Source organism: Gobio gobio (assembly GCF_949357685.1).
Source record: "Gobio gobio genome assembly, chromosome: 15".
NCBI classification, from domain to species: domain Eukaryota; kingdom Metazoa; phylum Chordata; class Actinopteri; order Cypriniformes; family Gobionidae; genus Gobio; species Gobio gobio.
Window position 1 is genome coordinate 42,442,213 of NC_137108.1, and position 22,748 is coordinate 42,464,960.

The 22,748-nt window shown below is 37.9% G+C and overlaps 1 protein-coding gene across 4 annotated transcripts in view; it reads right to left on the bottom strand.

Annotated features, from left to right (window-relative positions):
• Positions 1-22,552, bottom strand: part of arhgap33 (Rho GTPase activating protein 33) — a 67,148-nt gene extending 44,596 nt beyond the window's left edge. For 2 of the 4 annotated variants that reach the window (XM_079837146.1, XM_079837147.1), the window contains exon 1: positions 22,395-22,552. In XM_079837146.1, the coding sequence (XP_079693272.1) occupies positions 22,395-22,413 (19 nt within the window). In that variant the 5' untranslated portion in view covers positions 22,414-22,552. Of the gene's footprint in view, positions 1-20,902; positions 21,075-22,394 lie in introns of those variants that run through there. The other 2 variants (XM_079837149.1, XM_079837148.1) reach the window with 2 other exon arrangements.
• Between the last annotated feature and the right edge of the window lie 196 nt (positions 22,553-22,748).

The following is a 22,748-nucleotide window of genomic DNA, read 5'->3' on the forward strand; positions in this document are numbered from 1 at the left end:
GTGGAATTTTTTTTTTCTAATGAAAAAGTGCATTTCTTTCTCAATCTTTCTGATTTTAAAACACTTGAAGGAAACGGTTCACTTTCAGCAGTTAATGTCTATGGGGCAGATTAGGCCTACATTACATTTATTTGAATGCATTAATGAGAGTGATTGTGTGTGAATTACTCATCGTCTCTATTCATTATGAAGCTGTGGTTTGTACTTACTTCAAAAGGTATTAAAATATATGCTATAACGGTTGTTTCTAAGCTACTTTAGTGACTTTACTTTAGTCACAGGACAGCGTTGACACTGAGTTTCTGCTCTGCTCTCTGCGCGCAATCTTCACGTGATGTGCGAGCTTCTGTCGGAGTGTTCGTTTGTCACAATATATAAGGGATTAGTTCAACATAATACACATCTGATGGTCTAAACTCGATTTAATGTTTAAACTGGCAGGGCTTAAAACACATACAAATGACAAAGCTTTGTGAGGACGCAGGTGAAAGAGGTCTGCTTTCAGGGGGCGCGCGCGTTGTCAGAGACGCGACACGGCTCGGCTCTCTGTCACATAAAAAAGTGTACAATCGCTTTAAATGTTGAAAATGGCAAGCCTTTAAACGCATTTACTTGACAAACTTTATGAGCACGAAAGTGAAAGCGATCTGGCTTCTGGGCTTGCGCGCGCCGTGTGTGTGTCAGCGCGTAGGCTATAAGAACGGTGATTAACTGACCTGTATATAAACTGTGTAAAACATGCAGTTACTATAGTGAGTCTGGGCATTTATAAACACAGATAACTGCTCCTGCATCTCTGTGTGCCAGCAAACTGCACTTGATGTGACTGACGGGGCGGAGTCACGTGAAAACCAAAATAACCGACATGGGAAAAATACGGTTAGAGGTTCTGAATGTCGGTTTCGGTTATTTTTCGATTAATCGTACAGCCCTAGTTCAAAGTTTTGGGGGTTTTTTTAATGAAAAAAAAAAACAAAAAAAACAATCCCCAACCTAAAAAGAATGCATTTTTATTAAAGCAGAGGCTCTTTTCTTTCTTTTGATATATTTGCATGATATATTTGATAAATGTTATTTTGATATTCATGTTCATTCATATAACAAAATATTCTTATAAGGCCATGAACATTTTGTGAAAACGATAAAAAAATGCTGGTGGAGGCAAGCAACTTAAAAAAAACAAGTTAAACAAGCACTTTTTTTCATTTTATGTAACATTTACTCAAAACATTTTTTTCTGCGCACTTTACATTACATTACAGAAACGGTTTTTAGCTTCTGTGAATCTAAAAATTATATTTTAAATTAAAATATCAGTCATTGTTTGGCTTGGCTGATAATATGCTTTATCATTAGAAGAACCACTCAAACATCTTTAAAAAAACAACAACAAAAAACAAGTACAAAACCTCTAAAAATAAAACAGTTTTAAAATAAGTATACGGACATTTTGTTTGGCTTGGCTGACAAAGAAACACTCAAATTGTAATAAAATAAAAATCAACTAAACAAAAACAAAGCAAATAAGTTAAATAAATAACAAAATCAAATCTTTGGTCACTCATCCATCAAATCAAGTAGAAAAAAAATAATTAACAAAAATTTAAAAATAAGAACAAAAAATTTTCCTACAAGAGGAGATTTCAGTATATCCAGTAGAATCTTGCTTGACTATTACATCATTCTTAAAAGACTCTTATAAATAAGCGTAGTTATAATAGAAACGAAAACGCACTAGTGTAAACAGGGCCTTAGTTTCTATTATAACTAGTGTAAACTGGGCCTAAATTAGCAACCCCACTATTTGCAAAGCTCTTAAGCATTCAAAAATAGGCATTACCTCATGCTATTCAAATCCAAATTCAAATACAAACATACACTATTATAGTATTATGGTACCAGTGCATCTTTACCAAGGGGATGGTTGTGGGTCACCATAGTAAAGCTGCTAGCAATTGTCAGTTGTCATCTTAATGCGGCCGAATTGTGCTGATATAGAGAAGAGCGAGAGAGGCTTATTATAGCGAAGTCGTGCTGTCAAAGTCTGTACCATCATGTGGGCAGCGTCTCTATAGTAACAGCGCTAGCTTTGGCCATGGAGAAAGGCTCAATGTGTGTGTGTGAAGGGTGAAACCACATGGCTGTTAAATAAAGAAACCAGGATAGATGTAGAGAGGGAGAAATATTCAAATGAACAGTGGGCTGTGTTTGCGTAGGTGTCACAAAGTGTATATGGTATCCCTGGTAATAACAACGCTAGAAACTGGGCGCAGCCCACGCTGTGTCCAGTAAAGCACACGCTGTGAAGTCTGCTTGTAGGTGCGCTGGATAAAATGGGTCACACACACACTATTATTGTCACTTCTTCCTGCACTCTCTGAGCTGTCAGAGTAGTTCTGCTGTACACACACACTGACACGCGCACGTACACACTACCGTGCCATTTGACCCTATGAGCAGGAGTGTAAATATTTGCTCTACACAGCATAACTGTTTTCTAACATTGATAAGAAATGTTCTGGAGCAGCAAATCAGCATATTAGAATGATTTCCAAAGGATCATGTGACACTGGAGACTGGAGTAATCATGCTGAAAATTCAGCCTTGCATCACAGGAATAAATTACATATATTAAAACAGAAAACAATTGTTTTAAATTGTTATAATATTTCACAATAGTACTGTTTTTACTGTATTTTTGATTTTTGTATTTTTATATATTTTTGATAAATATAGCTTTGGTGAGCATTCCCTCAACTTCTTTTTCCTAAAGAGGTTTGATTCACTGGCATGAATCTGCCTGTTTAAACGAATCAACTCATAACTATTCAAATCAATTTAACGATTGAAATACATCATTATTGTTCAAATGTTCAGAGAAGTCAATGTCCGGCATGTTTTATATGTTTCATAAAAAAAAATCTACGTATGCAAGTATTGCTATATAATGTATTGTGATGCATATAAATGAAATTTAAATGATTAAATATGATAATTTCTTCTGTTTATTTTATTTATTTGTATTATTTTTTTGTGCATTTTACTTCTCATTTGTTATGGCTGTTAGGATGAAATGGAGGGAAAACATTCATTTTCATCATCAATGCATTGAATTTTTTTGCATTTAAAAACCGCCTCACTGCGAGCCATATCGATCCTCCTCTACACGCTCTGATTAAGGACGTGCCGCAGGTAAACATGGGTTTAGAGAGGTTGATAGTGGTAACAGAACTAATGACTTGAAAACATGACCCTCAGATGTCATCAGACTGGAACTGGCCATTACGATCATTGTTTTTCGGGCGCTGCTCGCAGCAGGTGTCCTGGATCTGACCTCAAAATAAGACAATAGGACAGCAGCCATTAAGTCACTCAAGCAGAAGAGGCTATACAGGCTATTGTCAATTGTCTTGGAGAGTCGACACCCCAAAACCCCACCTCCAAATCTCCAAGACTAAGCAGCTTTTTCCCAAGACCATTAAAAGACAGATTATAAGCGTAGTTTGTGGATCCCATTTCAGAAAAAGCATTCCATTCCAGTAAGATGTAATGTTCTGACAAAAAACACTTCCCTCACAAAGAAGTACTGTGGTGCTACTAGTACAGTGATGGTATCAGATGGCATAATATTGAATGATTATCATATGAATATACAACGTAACTTAGATTCACACACGCACACTAAAAGCGTGGAACACGGCGTGTGAATTACAGTCCCGAACTAAGTTCTCTTTAAATGGTCAAATACACAAAAGGTTTACATAAACACAGCCATTTATATCTTAAGTGAATGTAAACAGCTGTCAGTATATTTGATCATTAGGTTTTAAAGTGACAGCAGCCTAAAATACCTGCTGCTCCTTGTGTCATTACTGTTAATCAAAGAACAAAAGACAATGAAGGAGAAAATCACTCACTGCTCTTGACTGAATAACTTCAGTAGCTTTAAAGGTGCAGTGTGTAGTATTTAGGAGGATCTATTGACAGAAATGCAATATACTAAATATAGCTATGTTTTCAGTGGCGTATAACGACTTTACATAATGAACCGTTACGTTTTTATTACCTTAGAATGAGCCCTAGATGCCGCTAAAATTTACACAATGCACCTTTAAGAAACAGTGTATATTTAATTCCAGGGCTCGCAAAAATCGCTATCCCGACGTCCCGGGGCTATAGTATCTTCCATTCGGGCTACCAGCGCCCTACCCAACGGGCTATTTTAAATGGGGAAATAAAATTCCTTCCTTGATTATTTGCATGGTTGATTCTCTTGACTCTTGACTTGACCTTTATCTGAAGGAAAAATAAGATCACGGATGTTTTTGTTCATGCTGATTTGTCCGCAGTGAAGTTTAGCCGATGCTAACGTACTTGGCGTGTGTGTGTGTGTGTTAGTGATGAGCGGATCGCGGTTATATATTGCGGGTGGATGAGAGAAATCAATTAAAGTGTTGATTTTATTAAAGACACTTAACTCATTTCACGGTAAAAATGCAATGAACGTGCGTCATTCTTTTACTTTAGTTTTCAACAACAGCGTATATCTCTTCAGGGAGAAAACAAATCAAGGATAGCATATGCCTAGAGCACCTCCTAGTGGACAGTACATAAAACACAAAGGGAAAACCCTACATGGGATACTGCTTAATAACTTAACAGTTTTACCTTAAAAAAAAAAATACTCGTTTAACAGAAATTATTCTGATAAGAATTTTTCAACATAATGATTGGAAATATTAACGTGTTTAAAGCTTATTTTTTCCTTCAGGTACTAATTTGCAGAATTTACCGAATTAAATACTAAACACAAGGAAGGAAAGTCAAGTGACGTTTTAGTGGTCATAGATGTATACGTAGATGCCTCATTAGCGCTTGCATGGATCAGTAGAATGAGGCATCTACGATCGATATATCTATGACCAGGCTCGTATTTTGACCTCACTTAGCGGAAATTATGGCGGAGCTCAGAGATGATCACGTTCGTCTGATAAGAGGTAAAATAATAGCATAAATACTTCTTGGTTTCTCGCAGAAACGGATCGTTTCACTAGATAAGACCCTTATTCATCGCCTGGTATCATTTAAAGCCCTTTGAAGCTGTACTGAAACTGTCTTTTGGACCTTGAACCGTTTGGAGCCCATTGAAGTCCATTATATAGAGAAAAATCCTGGAATGTTTTCATCAAAAAAATTAATTCCTTTTCGACTGAAGAAAGAAAGACATGGACATCTTGGGTGACATGGGGGTGAGTAAATTATCAGCAAACGTTTATCTAAAAGTGAACTAATCCTTTAAGACCAACATGAAAAATAATCCTGATAAGATGCATCACGGTCCTGTCTGAAAAAAAAAATTGTGATATGATAGATGGAACTTCAAAGAAGCAACACAACTGTACTTTTGTGTTATTGCAATGGTAAACCAGGTGGATTTGGATATGCGTGCACATTCTGCACAAATATAAGGTATAATGGTATAGCAGTATCTTAACCAGTTACCATGGTATGGTGTAAATAGTTATAGCACCCAGGCTTAACTGAAAAACGTAACAGAAGAATCCCAGACTGACGCTACAGGTGTGCAAGTGGGAATTGTGCTGTGAAATGACAGAACAGGGCAGGGGGAGGGTGCGTTCTGCTCAATGACTCCTCACCATCAAGATGTGAAAGAACGATTCCAAGATGCCAAACAGAGCTGAAACACAAAACTGACAGTTTTGTGCAAAAACACAGAGAGAAACCCAAGATAAGAGCAGAACACTTTTGATAATAACATCAAGAAGACGGATGCATTTTAGTGAATCAATACATCTAGCCACTTTCAGATCTCAGAGATTTGTACAATTTCCTCTAAAATAGTTTTTCAGAAGTCCCTGCATTTTTGTAGTTAAATACTACTGTTTATCACAATGCTTTCTATTCAGAGTTATATAGATTGTCAATCGTGATGTTTACATGTCACTCGCCTCAGTTTTAGTTCTCTTTTGCAGTCAAATAATTTTATCTTTGAATAAAAAAGTCAGTTCAACCAAATAATTACAAATAATAATACTCTCTCAAAAGAACCTTTTCTTCTGAATCACTCATTAAGAACCATTGAACGCTGTATCAAACATACATCCGAGTCTCAGATGTGTCAGAGGCTTACAAATCCAAATTCGTATCATAAATCATTTGTCATTAGTATAGCAAACATTAGCCATTTGCTTCAGCACACAGATTTTACTTTGGACATCAAGTTCCTCAAATCATTCAAACCAAAAAATGTAAATTTTAGTTTCATTTTCTAGACTATCAGTACAGACCTACGGCTCATTTTTGGGTTGTGACCCATCAGTTGAGAACTACTTCATAACGTTCAGTTCTTGTTTTTCATGTTTGCTATGTGGTAAGGAAACTTCCTCTCCATCCCTCACCTAATGTGGTCCTGTAAATTTTTGTTGTGTTCCACTCTTCCCCCAAGGCCCTTTAACCTCAGAACAAAGCAGCCTTGGCCTTCCCATTCACACATGGCTTCTAAGGGCCCCTGGACCCCCCCTACTCCTTCCTCGGCCCCTTCTTAAAGATCCCACCCAACCCCCAGCACTCTAAAGGAACTCATTCATAGATCCACCGCTCTCCACGTCTGTCCCCGCAAGTGCTACGCGCTCACCCGGGGAAGCAACTGCTCCAAAACCTCCATCTACACTCCCCTCAGACACTAGCATGGGGCAGAGCTCATGTGCCTGGGACGACAAGGGACAACTGGGAATTGGGTAAAAGCAAGGTCAAATGAATCATGGACATTCCTGGAGCGGATCTTAGAAACTCTGCTCCCACAGTCCACTGTGGCGTTGTAACCCCCCTCCTCACGTTCTGTCCTGCTTTCTATGGAGAATCAGGAAGGCCCAGAAGCGCTGCCGGCATACTAAACACGCTCTCCCAGCTGGGGCCACGTGAGTGTAGGAGGAAGAAAAGACGACAAAAAAATGAGGAAATGATGGAGAGAGTCTAGAAGAGAAGAAGTCTCTGCAGTTAGACAAAGCGTTTGTCTGTTTGCATGAGCATATTGGAGTGAATAAGTGGCAGTGATGGAATAAGACTGTGAAACAAGAGCAAGAAAGTTGACTACAGAAAAATAAGATTTTTGTCATAAAGATTTAATTCTCAATTTTATCTGAAATATTTAAAAATGAACCAACTTATTTATTTTGCAGTTTTAAAGTATTTAGTTCCTTTTATGCAAAAAGTAACTTAAAACGTATTCAATATTAATATCATCATTGTAATTATTACTATTACTATAATTAAAAGTCCCATCTAAATTTGATTTAAAAATAATAATGCATTACAAAGGACTTTATCCATCATTTGCTGAAAAACAAAAAGACTAACTACATGACTATTAGTCAAACTAGATGGTAAATATGTGTCAAAATAAGTGAAGAGTTAAGAGTTTACTCTATCGTCTTTTCATTTTGACATCGATATTAATTGTATTTATTTTGTGAAACAAAATGTGCTTTTAGGCAGAATATTCAAGGTGCATCATCAAAAGCTGATGGTCACAAAAATAAAAATTAAGTCTATAAATGTCTACAACTGTATATAAATCAACATCCACTTTCATTATTTGGAAACAAGAAGCTCATAAGCTCGCTTATTCAGGCTAACTTCTCTTTTTGTTTCGAAGAAAAGGAAAATAAAAGAGGGTTAGAACAAAATGCAAGGCCATTTTTATTTTTGGGTAACCTTTTATTAACTACGGTGTGAAATGAAAGTCAAGGTGTTAAACATCATTACACTCACAAGTTACCACGTTAGCATCCACAAAGAGAGGAGCGGCATACTGATGTATGCCATGCATGTAGCGGTGGGGATGGGCAAAGGCCATTTGTGTTGGCAAAGTTCCTCTGGGCACGAGTTCAAAGCAGCTGCTTTTACAGGACCTGCGACTGTTTTAGAGGTTTTACTTCATTCATTCGGAATAAAACACAGATAAATGAAGTGTAGCGAAGAATGCGAAACCACTCCATGCTGAACACAGAAGCGAATGCGCGGCTATGACGTGATGGGAAACTTGGAGGCAGAAATTTAAGCTGGTGTTGAAACAGACTTTAGAGTCCATAGGCTGTAAGAAAAGACAAAAAAAAACTTCACCATTTCCTTCATGTGCTAAACATACAGACCATAAATTTCAGCTCTGAGCAGCGTGACGAAAGGTTGAACCACAACATAAACCCACCGGAGGAAATGCAACATACCACCACAGAGAAGAGGGTTTACATGAGCTGAGAGAGAGGAGATATACTTCCATATTGTAGGCTAAACAACAGGGCTTAAAAATAAGGACTGCCCGATGGCTCGGGGCCAGTGTACGGAATTGTCACTTGCGCAATGGGCCAGTGCTGTCGCATTTGCACGAGTTTTCATGTCTTGTCAATTTAAACATTCAAGCAATTTTTAATCATTCGGATTCAAGCACAAGACGCAAAGAGCCGCAAAGAGCCGTGTCTGAGATAGCTCTCGGTGTGCTCACACAGAAAAATAAGTCACAAATACTGCATTGTGTTCTCTTTTGCATTTTCTTGCACTTGAACGGGAAAATACACACAAACAAATGTACGTAAAAATGCAGAGCATTCACGTAAACACTGCTGGTTATGTCTTAAAGGGCACCTATTATGCCCCTTTTTACAAGATGTCATATTGGTCTTGGGTGTCCCCAAAATGTGTTTGAAGTTTCAGCACAAAATACCCCACAGATAATTTGTTATAACGTGTTGAAAATGTCATTTTGAGGCCTGTCTATTAAAAGCGCTGATTTGGTGTGTACCACTTTTAATGTAAATGAGCTGCATATCCCCGCCCTGTCTTTAGAAGAGGGCGTAGCATATACTGTACATCTCTCCTGTGCATGGCAGATTGCATACAGGTCTCACAGGGCGGGTCTATGTTAAAATGGCAGTGTCTGTCAAATTTTGCGGGCGGGCCTTTGCAGTGTGATGTCACACTGCAGAGAATCTGAGAACAGCTTGTTCTGAAACACTGCTTATGATTTTTGGGGATTAAAAAAAAAATACTGGGTGGATTTTTATCGTTATAGGGTGGTTGTTACACACACTGTCAACACACATTTATGTTCAAACATCATGTAAAAGTGGATTTTGCATAATAGTTGCCCTTTAACAGAAAACGCATACAGCAGTAAATTGGGTCTGTGCATTTGGTCTTGAAGTGACATTAAAAGGACAGTTCACTCAAATGAAAATTCTGTCATTAACTTCTCAGCCTCACGTTGTTTCAAACCCGTAAGACTTTTGTTCATCTTCATAACACAAACAATATTTATGATTAAATCTGAGAGCTTTCTGTGACTCCATTGACAGTTACGCAACTACAACTTTGGCACTTCAAAAAGCTCATAAAGAGATCGTAAAACCATGTGAATTAGGCAGTTTAGTCCAAATTTTCGAGAAAGACACGATCGCTTTACAGGGCTCTAGACTTAATCTTCCCACTGGTCGCTCTGGTGCGATTAACTTTCTCCAATTTGGTCACACTCTTGTTTTTATATTAATCATAATGACCTTGCATGTTGATGAATCGTTCTCTTGATTTATATATGCTGCTTTTGCACTGATGTAAAGTTTGACGTGACTAAAAGCTTGATATTTGCTAAATATTTCTGAACATTGCTTCCAACAAGTATAAATTTAAAAGAAAATATTACTAAAATATTACCACACATAACACATATAACAAAAGTATTATTGCCATGGATGTTATTATATTAAAGTAATATTTTCATGCCCTTCACGTGACAAACCGCAGCCACAATAGCACTGTATGGCAGATGTATCACTTTTATTTCGTTTCTCCTTTTCTATTAAAAATATTCACAAACTTGCTGGTTTTGTCATCAATTTGTTGAAAAATAAAAATGATCATGTTAGTTGATCTATAATGCGTGATGGGCGTCACCATGTTAGTTTGCACCGCAGTTCAGAGAAACGGATCTGTCAGATTTACAACATGTCAATTCTTCCACTTCTCCTGAAATACATTTTTGCATTGAGTGGCCGGTAAAGTGAGAGAAGAATAGAGTAAACTTTATAGTTACTTACACAATGTGTATCTGATATGAATACATCATGTTGTCAATGGATTGTTATTGCCGTTTCCATAGACATCACTGTGTATTTTACAAACTATAAATATATTGTTTTGCTTGTACTTGTGTATTTAAATGTGTGAAATGTAAATTAAACCTTATGTGGCTGAAAACACTGAATAGTTGTCATCAAGCTCTGAGCGTGTCCGTCTCTGGCTCAGCGCCAGCCAAAGCGCGATAGCATTGTGCGCATCACGTTTGAGCTTCAGCAAGAACCAATGAGGTTCATTCTCGTGTTAAACAGCACATTTGTGCTCTAGTGTTTGTGCACAAGTGCACAAGTGTTTTCAACATTGACAATAGTAGGACATGTTTCTTGAGCAGCAAATTCAAATGATTTCTGAAGGATCATGACTCTGACGACTAGAGTAATGATGTTGAACATTTTTAAATACAATATATTCAAACTGAAAACTGTTATTTAAAATTTTAATATTCTGTTATTAATTTCTGATATACAGGTGCTGGTCATATAATTAGAATATCATCAAAAAGTTGATTTATTTCACCAATTCCATTCAAAAAGTGAAACTTGTATTATATTATATTCATTCATTACACACAGACTGATATAATTTCAAAATGTTTATTTCTTTTAATTTTGATGATTATAACTGACAACTAAGGAAAATCCCAAATTCAGTATCTCAGAATATTTGAATATTGTGAAATGGTTCAATATTGAAGACACCTGGTGCCACACTCTAATCAGCGAATTAACTCAAAACACCTGCAAAAGGCCTTTAAATGGTCTCTCGGTCTAGTTCTGTAGGCGACACAATCATGGGGAAGACTGCTGACTTGACAGTTGTCCAAAAGACGACCATTGACACTTGCACAAGGAGGGCAAGACACAAAAGGTCATTGCAAAAGAGACTGGCTGTTCACAGAGCTCTGTGTCCAAGCACATTAATAGAGAGGCGAAGGGAAGGAAAATATGTGGTAGAAAAAAAGTGTACAAGCAATAGGGATAATAGGATTGTGAAAAAAACCCATTCAAAAATGTGGGGGAGATTCACAAAGAGTGGACTGCAGCTGGAGTCAGTGCTTCAAGAACCACTACGCACAGACGTATGCAAGACATGGGTTTCAGCCGTCACATTCCTTGTGTCAAGCCACTCTTGAACAACAGACAGCGTCAAAGGCGTCTCGCCTGGGCTAAAGACAAAAAGGACTGGACTGCTGCTGAGTGGTCCAAAGTTATGTTCTCTGGTGAAAGTAAATTTTGCATTTCCTTTGGAAATCAGGGTCCCAGAGTCTGGAGGAAGAGAGGAGAGGCACACAATCCACGTTGCTTGAGGTCCAGTGTAATGTTTCCACAGTCAGTGATGGTTTGGGGTGCCATGTCATCTGCTGGTGTTGGTCCACTGTGTTTTCTGAGGTCCAAGGTCAACGCAGCCGTATACCAGGAAGTTTTACAGCACTTCATGCTTCCTGCTGCTGACCAACTTTATGGAGATGCAGATTTCACTTTCCAACAGGACTTAGCACCTGCACACAGTGCCAAAGCAACCAGTACCTGGTTTAAGGACCATGGTATCCCTGTTCTTAATTGGCCAGCAAACTTGCCTGACCTTAACCCCATAGAAAATCTATGGGGTATTGTGAAGATGCGATATGCCAGACCCAACAATGCAGAAGAACTGAAGGCCACTATCAGAGCAACCTGGGCTCTCATAACACCTGAGCAGTGCCGCAGACTGATCGACTCCATGCCACGCCGCATTGCTGCAGTCATTCAGGCAAAAGGAGCCCCAACTAAGTATTGAGTGCTGTACATGCTCATACTTTTCATGTTCATATTTTTCAGATGGCCAAGATTTCTAAAAATTCTTTCTTTGTATTGGTCTTAATAATATTGAAATTTTCTGAGATACTGAATTTGGGATTTTCCTTAGTTGTCAGTTATAATCATCAAAATTAAAATAAATAAACATTTGAAATATATCAGTCTGTGTGTAATGAATGAATATAATATACAAGTTTCACTTTTTGAATGGAATTAGTGAAATAAATCAACTTTTTGATTATATTCTAATTATATGACCAGCAACTGTATAATAATTTATGTTTTTACTGTATAATTGACCAAATAAATGCAGCATAAACATTTTTCAAAAATATTTTAAACAAATACGGACATAAAGTTAACTCTGGCCTATTAACACTTATTTGATTCAAACACCTCAATATTTCAAAACTATGTTTAAAACATCACAGAAAACTAAATGTTTAAGGAACACGGCATAAAAACAAGGATGTGGTAACAATGCAGCACTGGCCTGATAAGCACCAGCTACGAAATCCTCACACCATCCTTCTTGTAGACAAGAATATAACAGGGTGAAAGACATCTTCATCCCCAAGAATACTCTATGAGATTCAGTGAGAAAATCTAAAGATGTGTTCAAGAATGAGGCTCACACACAGTCTATGAGAAAATGTGGGCTGACAGGGCAGAATGATTTTAGTGGCTGAACTGTGACTCTGTGTCATTTGCCCCAGGGGCATCAGAGCTCATATCTAACTTAAGCATGGGAAAGAGGTCACTGGCACAGCTGTGTCTGCTCCGGGATAATGAAATAAGTATGAAATAAGTAATGCCAAAGAAATATTTACCACAAATCTAGTTCAATGTTCTTACAGTACAAAAAACGTGTACTGTACACATTAATTCACAATTGTCAAATGGCAAAATTACTTATTGATACTTGGATACTTCCCATTTCTTGATAATTATAACTGTTTTATTGTTAATTTTGTTTATTTAATGCCTTCTGAAGCCTTTTTTATTTAAAACTTTACAGACAACGCAATTCGACTTACGGCAAAAAAAAATTGTAACCCCCTGATGCGATGTAGAGGAGCATCGCAAGCTTTGACACCTCTCGTGGATAGTGCTGGGCAACAAACAAGCCCCTCTTCTCTTACATCGAAATCCTCCGCCATATCCCTTTAAAAATTCTCATTTAAGACTCTAATTCATGACCAGTGTTTTTCTCTATCCTCTGCACTTCTGCGTCCGTCAATACGCATGCGTCAAGGGTTACTCTTTCGCCGTAAATCGATGTGTACCGCTGACCGCCAGAAGTTAGTTATTTTAGTCTATAAAGTTCTAAATATGGATATTTTTCTTACACACACGCGCCACTTCGCTTCAGAAGGCCTTTATTAACCCCCCGGAGCCGTGTGGAGCAGTTATATGATGGATATATGCACTTTTATGGACTTCATAAACGAGACAACAATTCACTGCCATTATAAAGCTTGGATTAGCCTGGACTTTTTAAACATAACTCAGATTTTATTAGTTTGAAAGAAGAATGTCATATACACCTAGGATGACTTGAGGGTGAGTAAATCATGGTCTAATTTTCATTTTTGGGCGAACTAACCCTTTAATTTCCAAAAACTAATGAAAAACACTTAATATGCATGGTTTCTATTGGGACTTCTTTTTTGTAAAAACTGTAGGAATATATTTGCAAAGATTCAGGCAATTTTATGCATGTCTAGAGATATCACTATCAGCGTGTTTTCAAAGAGATTCACAACTTTACCATATCTTTGTTATTTAGTCATACAACATGGCATTTTCTCGTAAAACTGCGCTAGGTTTTAGTGTATAGTAGTTTGCAAAAAATCTGTGAAACACTTGTAAAAGCCTGGCAGAACTCCAGTACATCTAAAACACCATCACAAAAGCACCATTTCAAACACTAAGTTCACTTTGTTCCTTTGTCTCTTTTGTTAAGATCTAACGTTTTCTTTGAGATGAAGCCCGGACACCAACTTGAGGCGAGAGCGACGAAAAGCACAGAATCACTGCACAGAATAAAGACAAGAGAAATAAAAAAGCTACAAATCTATGACATCAGAGGCACGCTGAAGCAGAGATGGATACGCCACTCATTTTGATTATGCAGAATAACTGCAGGCCTGCTACAGGGCTCAATAATTGATGTGAATGAAATATTCGTTCTCCATTTAAAACACACAGAAGCTTAAAGGAAAAGTTCATCAAAAAAAATCTGTCAGTCAAAACGCAAAAGGAGATGTTTAGCAGAATGTTCACACTGCTATTTTCCATACAATGAAATCATAGTGACCAGACACTTTCAAAGGAGGATGTTTAGTGAATAAGAACGCACACAAAGCTATGACTTCAGCAGACTTATATAGAGTTATTTATTAGGGGTGTGACGAGATCTTGTTCCACGAGATCTCGCGAGATTGAAATGTGATGAGATTGCTCATCGAGAGAAAAGCGGTCTTGCGATATCGCCATGACAATAAAGTAAGGGTGAAATTAGCATAAAATATGCCACCGCTTACTTCACATCCTCCACTGTCATTTTGCTTTTATGGAAATAAAACCCCTTTAATTCAGTTGGATAATGGTCGCTTCAATTGTAAACTATTGTAAACGTCTGCTCTGCACTGTGTGCGACTGCGTCTGAGCTGCAGCAGGAATCACAGTTCACAGGTCACAATAAGGTGAGATGATTGACAGTACCAACAGATGAATGACAGATTAACAGAAGATTGATGTTAACAGAGCCTGATAGAGCGTCTGATAAATGTCTAAATCTATTATCTAGAATGCTCACTCAGCACCGCCGCTCCCTATAAACAGAGTATGTACAATCGCGAATCTAAAGTGAAAGTAAACGCAAGCTCCCTGATTCACGCAAATTAGGCAACATACAATAGCCAGTCTCCAAATATCAAAGCTATATAGGCTGGGTTGAGTAGTTGTAACCACCTCTATGGTCTCTGTTTGCACTATTGAATATTGAGAGAGTACTTAGAAATATAGAAGACTAATAAAAATAAAAAAAGTTATTAAATGTTTTTTATTTACACAGTTTTTTTTTCCAAGTTCAATTTGTTGGGTTGAATTAGGAGGTCACACACACCCTCAATCAGAAGTTCTGGAAGCTCATAATTCATGTACAGTAAGGTCTGAAGACACTCATGTGAAATCATACAGAGAAGCCAGTCAGTTGAGTTTGTGGAAAAACCTTTTCCAGTGCGTGAGTATTGTTGTCTTTCAATGCATTTGATCATTAATATTCAGAAAGTAGAACTAAAATGACATTCAAGATAATTAGATAAAACTTTTAAAAATGCACCTGCAGACTATTTTTCCAGTCATGAATTTTGTCATTGAGGATTTCTTAAAAATACTGTGCAAAAATCCCATCTCGTGTCTCGTCTCATCTCGTGAGCTAAGCGTCTCGTCACACCCCTATTATATAGACTTATAATATAGACTACATTTAGTACCTCATAGTGGGGTTTTTTTACTAGCCAAGTTTACATTAAAATATTTTTTTGATGAAAAAGGTTTAGTGTAGAGCTGCACAATTCATCAAATTTATTTCTTTAGATTACAATTACATAATCATTCAAAGCTGCGATTACAAAAAAAAAAATTCCACTTACATTATTTTTCGTTCTTAAGAGGTGTGTTTAGAGCATGTTACGTTGTGAGAGGCTAATCATGACTGCTTCAGAATAGCAGCACAGCAGCACTGGTCGAATGCACGCGAAACAATCCAGACAATCCAATACAGAGGGGTTTTTTGCGATACACCAAAACCAAAGCCGCGTTTTCACCGCGGAAACTTTCTCAAGGAACTAGGGACTCTGGGGTGGTACTCTGTGTGTTTCGACCGCAGGAACCGGGGGCTAAATAAAGCTACGGGTAAAGATTTCCCCCTCAAAACGGCCCTTCTCGCAAGGTAGTACTTTTTTAAAGTTCAGGAACTTTCATGGATGGGACTTGGGCGCTGAACATGCTGATTGGTTGAGTTCACGCAGCATTTTATTTCAACCTAAAAGTCTGTTGCAGCGTGGCAGTAAGAGTTGTTTGCTATTGCTATTCAAATCAACAATGGAGTTTAAAAAATACAACCGATGGACCGACGACGAGGTTCAGGCTTTATTAAGTTTATTTGCGGAGGACAAAATCCAGTGGGCTCTGGAAAGTCACGCGCAGTCCTACGTCACCGGACTAATCTTCACGGTAGACCGCTATGGAAATGCAGACAGCAGCAGGTCTGAGGGAAAAAGAGTTCCTGGGGAAAAAGTTCCAGGGACAAATTGTTCCGGGTAATTTTGGTGGAAACGAGGCTCTAGACAACAATTTGAATGACTTCATTACGCACACCATTTTATCAGACAACTTGGATGGAGACAGACTGGAGATTGCAAATTTCACAAACTTTAACACATTTCCACTTTGTCGATAACAGAACTCAAAAACTAGATGAAACTTAATTCTAATTCTTTATTCTAAAATTAAAGCCTAATTCTGTTGTATGGAAAAACATGCATAAACATTCTGCCTAACCTGTTTTGCTTCATAGAAGAAAGAAAACTATATGGGTTTGGAGCAACATGAGGATGAGTAAATTTAAGATGTCAACATCTGAAACAAAGGAATCTCTAACAGCATGAGCATGAACTACAAATATCACTTTTCCTCTGAAGATTAAACCACATCATATGCCTCCAATACAGCAGCAAATTGTGAGTGAATCTGTAAATAAAACAGGTTCATTTATGTAAATATGTAATCCAAGTGATGCAACTGTAAAACGCAGAAGCACAGAATGCACTAGATAGATGTGCAACCTTTTCATACAAGGAGAAAAGAGCAGTTGGAGGACGTGTCTGAGAGACACACGACTCGAGTGGTAAACAGGAAATGGATGAGATAATGATGAAAATGAAGATTGGCGGGCATTATGCAGGCCTACCCTTTCTCTCAGCCCTCTCTCTTTAACATACAGGAGATCTTTATGTAATTGCAGCAGCCCAAGTGGCAGTGAAGGATGGAGGCGCGGGTTGCGTAACACAGCTGTCTCTGATGCAAACAGCATGTTCTCTGAGGTTATGAGCATGTGATGCTCTATTCATGTCTCCGTGTGGAGCTGTATTTGCATATTGATAGGCTCCTTTTAATTTGCATCCTTCCTTTATGGTTCCAAATGGGCTTTTGCTATTGAACGATCAAAGAATTTTTTTTTTCTCATTACAGTGTTGTATGAGTTTCTTTCTTCTGTTGAGCACAAAGGAAGATATTTTTAAGAATATTGGTAACCAGATAGTTGACGCTAGCCATTGACTTCCATAATATTTTTTTTCCTACTATGGAAGTCAATGAGGTCCATCAACTGTCTGGTTACCAACATTCTTCAAAATATCTTCTTTTGTGTTGAACAGAAAAAAAGAAACTCTTAAAGGTTTGAAATAACATGAAGGTGCGTAAATGACGACAAAATTTTCATTTTTGGATGAACTATCCCTTTAATATATACAATATTTACTTGTTCCAAACCTAAATGCTATATGTAATATTTTCTTTGGAACACAAAGGAAAATGTTTGAAGAACATTAATCCAGCTTTTTTTTTTCCATACACCAACATTTAAGTTGCCAAGCTCCAAAAACAATATACACTTATGACTCAAGCGCAATATTCCAAGCCTTTATGAAAAAGAGTTGTGTAAAGATTCCAAACTTCTTATGTCACAAGGAACACAAGAATAAATAATGTCATTTTTGAGTGAACTATTCCTCAAAGCTTGCATTGGTAATATCCAAGCTTTCATCTATTATATAAAGTAAATGTATTCTGGAATGCAGCCTATGCCCTTTAAATACTAACAAGCTAATTGTGCCTGGTCTCCAAGATAGTCCACATGTGGGCTGTGCCAAGCTTTACCTAGACATTTAACATTAAGGAGGAACTTTAGACCACATTAGAGTTAAACTGTATTGATTTCTACAGCACTCGCAGCCAAACGATTGCCAGTGTCAAGAAAATCCAATCAACGCAGTCATAAGAATGAAAAATAATGGCCTTCTGACTACTAAATATCCATCGTAAATCTTGCAGACAAGAACATCCACGACACAGTGCCAAGTTCCCACACAGACTCTCCACCAGACCAGGATGCTGTGGCGGTAATTAAACACCTTGATCGCCAACTGCCTTATCACACCCAGTTTCTCACTCGCTCTAGTCATGAGTTTTCTCTGTATGCTTTTCCAAATCTGACCATGCCCTCTAATCCCAACCTTAACAAAAAACTGATATCAAATCATCAAAGAGGAATTCACTTCTATGGACTTAAAACTATAGGGCCATTTGGCCTGTTATTGTTTTATAAAGAAAAATGATATGCTCAGCCCTACTTAAAACTTAAAGTGAACTTCTGATCATTTTTCCTTGTAATGAAAGGCACCGTGGCTGTCAAGCAAGATTTAAATTTTAGTCTGAAATAAAATTTTACTCTGTTCCACACATAATCCAGTCTTATGACTATGAATCTTGAAAAAAAAAATCAAACAAATAGCGCTGATCCCCATCCACTTCCATTGTTTTCTTTAAATATTCTTCTCCTTTGGTGCCCCACTTCGGAAAGAAAGTCATAATGGTTTGGAAAAACATGAGTGAGAGTAAACATTGACAAGATTTGCAGATGAAAAACTATCCGTTTAAGCTAATAGATTCAGGCAACAGAGCAAACGCCACAGCTAAAAGACACAACAAACAAATTTGGTTAGATGGTGGTTTAAGGGCCGTTTACAAGAGACCGTTTTCAACTAAAAACTGAACAATTGTATGCGTTTTGGCCGTTCATTTACATAACAGCAGCATTTTGAGGACCCGAAAAAGGGTTTCAAAGTGCAAGTTTTTGAAAACGATACTGTTACGTCTGTGTAAACTACAAAAACATAAAACTTGTGAAAACAGTGACGCCATGGTCGTGCGTATTATGCATTTAGTAGAGCCTGACTGATTTAGCGTTCTGCCGATTTTATTGGCCGATATGAGCCTGTCGCAGATATATCGGCATCGCCGTATATGCCGCAAATATGAACACAGCGCACAAATATTCATACAAAATTATGTCAAGTCAAGTCTTGTCGAGTATCATCGTAAACATATTCGATTATGTCTTGACTCTTGAGTGAACGTAAGCATGCAATTTGCAAAAACAACATTTTGAGCAAAAAGCTGAGAAAACCGCATTATGTAACATTCAGATGGGATTCAGAGTGATGAAAACACAGATGAAGTAGATGGAGTCCATAAACACCCCCAAAGCTTCACAGTCCTATAGCTCGTCCTGGGTCGACATTTCATTCAATAACATAGCCGTTTTGATTTATATGCGGTTTAATGTTGATGATCGTGTTTTTTTACATAATGCATCTGCTTATACGAGATCACTTGTTTCTGCTTCTTCTTAGCCTGTGTTTTGATCTGGAGATGCAGTACTCGTTCAGGAGATAATAGCGGCGTATAACAGTGAAAACACGGAAAGCCGGAAAATCTTGTAAAATGGCAGGGAAGCCTTTTCTCATAGAAGACGAAAATCACACACTGCTCTTGACTGAATTACTTTAATAAGGCTAATCTATATTTTTACAGTAAAGACTATAAACTGATATTTTACATTTGTTGACTATTTCTGTAGCCTACATGAAAATCTAGATTAGACCTACATGAATTTTTCATTTGTATGTTTGTTCTGTTGTATTTATGTACGATGCATGTATATACTGCATTATATATGTAGGCTACAGTTCCAGTCAAAAGTTTGGACACACCAATGGGAAAGTGTGTCCAAACTTTTGACTGGTACTGCACTATAATATACACAAAGAATATCAGCTGATATATCAATATCAGACTTTTTTACTCCCTATTATCAGTGTATCGGCATCGACCCCCAAAAACCCATATTGGCCGGGCTCTAGATGCGTAGCATTTTTTTTTACAAACTGACATCGCAAACTACTGGCCTGGCATGAATAATACAGCGTTTTCGCAGATCTGTGTGATTGGGGATAATTTTGACAACATTGTCGTCTGTACGCAAAAAAACGCTTACAATTTTAGTATATCGTTGTGTGTAAACAACATACCCCTAGTGAATGTAAACATCCCACCTTTTTAACATGTCAAAATCATAGAATTCCCCTTATTGCAACTCTTTGTCATGATGCACAAACTACAAAGAAGCTTAGCTATGTCATAGCATTTCCACTGATGACTGGTCTTACTCTTAGCCAATGTTGACTGAGTAAGCATTAACTCAGACCAGTGCTTTTACAAGAAGTCAAGCCATATGCATGAACAAACGGGGTATGTTTGGAAGTTAGTCTTCAGGAGAACCGGCAGGTCCACTGCTTTTAAACAAACAGTAATCAGATCTACAACATTAGTCTAGACGACTCAAATACCCTTGGTATTAGAATGTCTAAATGCATGTATCCTGGGGACAAGGAGGACAAGGAGTTTCAGGACGTGTCTTTGTTAGATCAGGATGGTCTCAGAAGCAAAACAAAAGATGAAGCATATGCCATTTGAAGCGGTTATTGATGATGAGCACATCACAATGGCAGATAAATGAAATTATACCCTGTAAAGAAGCTGTACTCCCAATGGAATAGTGCTGGCTGGGTGGGAATGGTTAACAGGGAGGGGCTCAAACCCACAAAAAAACAGTGAACCACTTTCTAGCAACATCAGATGAGGGACAATAGCAGTTTGTCAGATGCAGTGTGTTGCTGATGCTGATCTTGTAACTAATGGCAACAACTGCATCAGTACAACGAACTCTATCAGTGGGGGAAAGTGGAGGCAGTTGAAATGGTGTGCTGTTTAAAACCAATAAACACTGAGGTTGATTGTGAAGGTTTTAATACAGAAATAGAACTTACCACCATCCCTATCTCCAGCTTAGGCGGGAGGGACCAGCAGGGCTCCGTGTTTGGATAAGTTCCTTCCCACATCAACGCTTTTCCTTACATCCTGGGTTTATTTCGCAATAGTGTGTTAATAACCTGGATCGCGCAATAGCAGACGCCAGAGACTGAGAGCCGTTAGAGCGAATAACCCCAATAAAGAGCCAAAGGAGGAAGAGGAAAAGGAAGATATGTCCAGCGCGTCCTCAAACAACTCCACAAATCCCGCACAGATACATATTGTCACCACTGTGACATCCAAACACAATTTACTCAGACGGGAGAGTCAAATCGACCAGATTCCCCGGAACAGCAGCATCGTCCCCGCGTGTTCTCCCGCCCATCTCATCTCTCTGCTCGCTGGGAGAACTGAGGGGTTCTTCGCCGCTCCCAAAACAACTAGCGGGTGGCCTCGCTTCACTCAAACGCGGCCGACGGCACTTTTTACGAGCTGTATCGATGCATTACCAAATATTTAGAATATTGTGTAGTTGTCTCCGCTGGATGTGATAGCAGCGCTGTACTGTTGTATAAAGTAAAACTTTAAGAAAGACAATAAAACTGTTCTCCCCCACTATTTCAGAATGGAATGTTCCACTGAGGTGGCCCGTTGGACAAAAGGAAGCCTGGAGCGCGCCGCTGATCAATGGGCGGAGGCGCGCAATCGTCATCCAGTAGAATTAATAAAATAATGAAGGCAAGAATTTAAACCGACAATAATGAGGATAAACAGAATTTATGGCCTTATGTGGCTATCAGTCACATAAAGTACAATTCGTACATGGTTTTCTTTTAAGTAGTTTGGTATTTTTAAAACAGTAGCCTGCATAAATATACGGTAATCATTCACTACTATGGTATATATGGATTCAAATCATACTACGCTATTATTTGTAGTAGCCTACCTTGGAATAACATATAGCTACCGTTCATGGATATTATTTAGGTGTATCTCAGAGTACAACATGTATCACCCCTGACAAAAGTACTGAGGAATTTACCATATTTTGATATATTTTATATCCCATCATACTTTCAACATGACACGTACCATAGTATTAAGTTATCACTGGGATAAATAGAAAAACTGTAAAATAGAACTTCTCAGTACTAGGACATTATCATCTGATACCATCATGCACCACATAACTTTTAAGGACGATTTTTATTTACATTTTTAGCTTTTATGTTAACACACCACTTTATTTGAAGGAGCAAATTTGAAAGATGCACACAAACAGTCTGTAAAACCTCAACATGAATTAGTGAAAAGAGAAACTGCACAACCAAATATGAAATGTTAACAGAGACACCAGGAAATGCCTTTTATAAATAGACTTGTAAGGGAAAGCATAAAGAGAGACAGTACAAATAGAACACGTATATTATTAAACAGGCTCCTGTAAACAACCAGACATCACTAAACAAACTGAAAAGCTGTCATTTTGATTAAGAGTTAAAAACTCACATGAGGCTCTATGGTGCATTTTCTCCTGGCGTTGTGATGTGTGTGTGTTCTCAGTTGTTTGTCTGACAGCTTGATGCACGAGCCATTTCTGCTTTTTACACACCAGATTAGGAAATGAGTATTTTAGAAACGTGCAAGTGGGTGTTTGTGGTTAGAAAGAAAACCATTAGGTTTGCCATCAACAGTGACTATAAGAGCTTTCCCCAAATAATTAATAAATGGTATTTTTATTATCATGTGTTCACATTATAATTATTAATAACGTTTGCAAGAGCAGTTTAAAAAAATAGGCATGATTCATAAATTTGGGATGCCATCTGGTGGTTGCTTTAAGAATCATCAGTTGAGGCATTC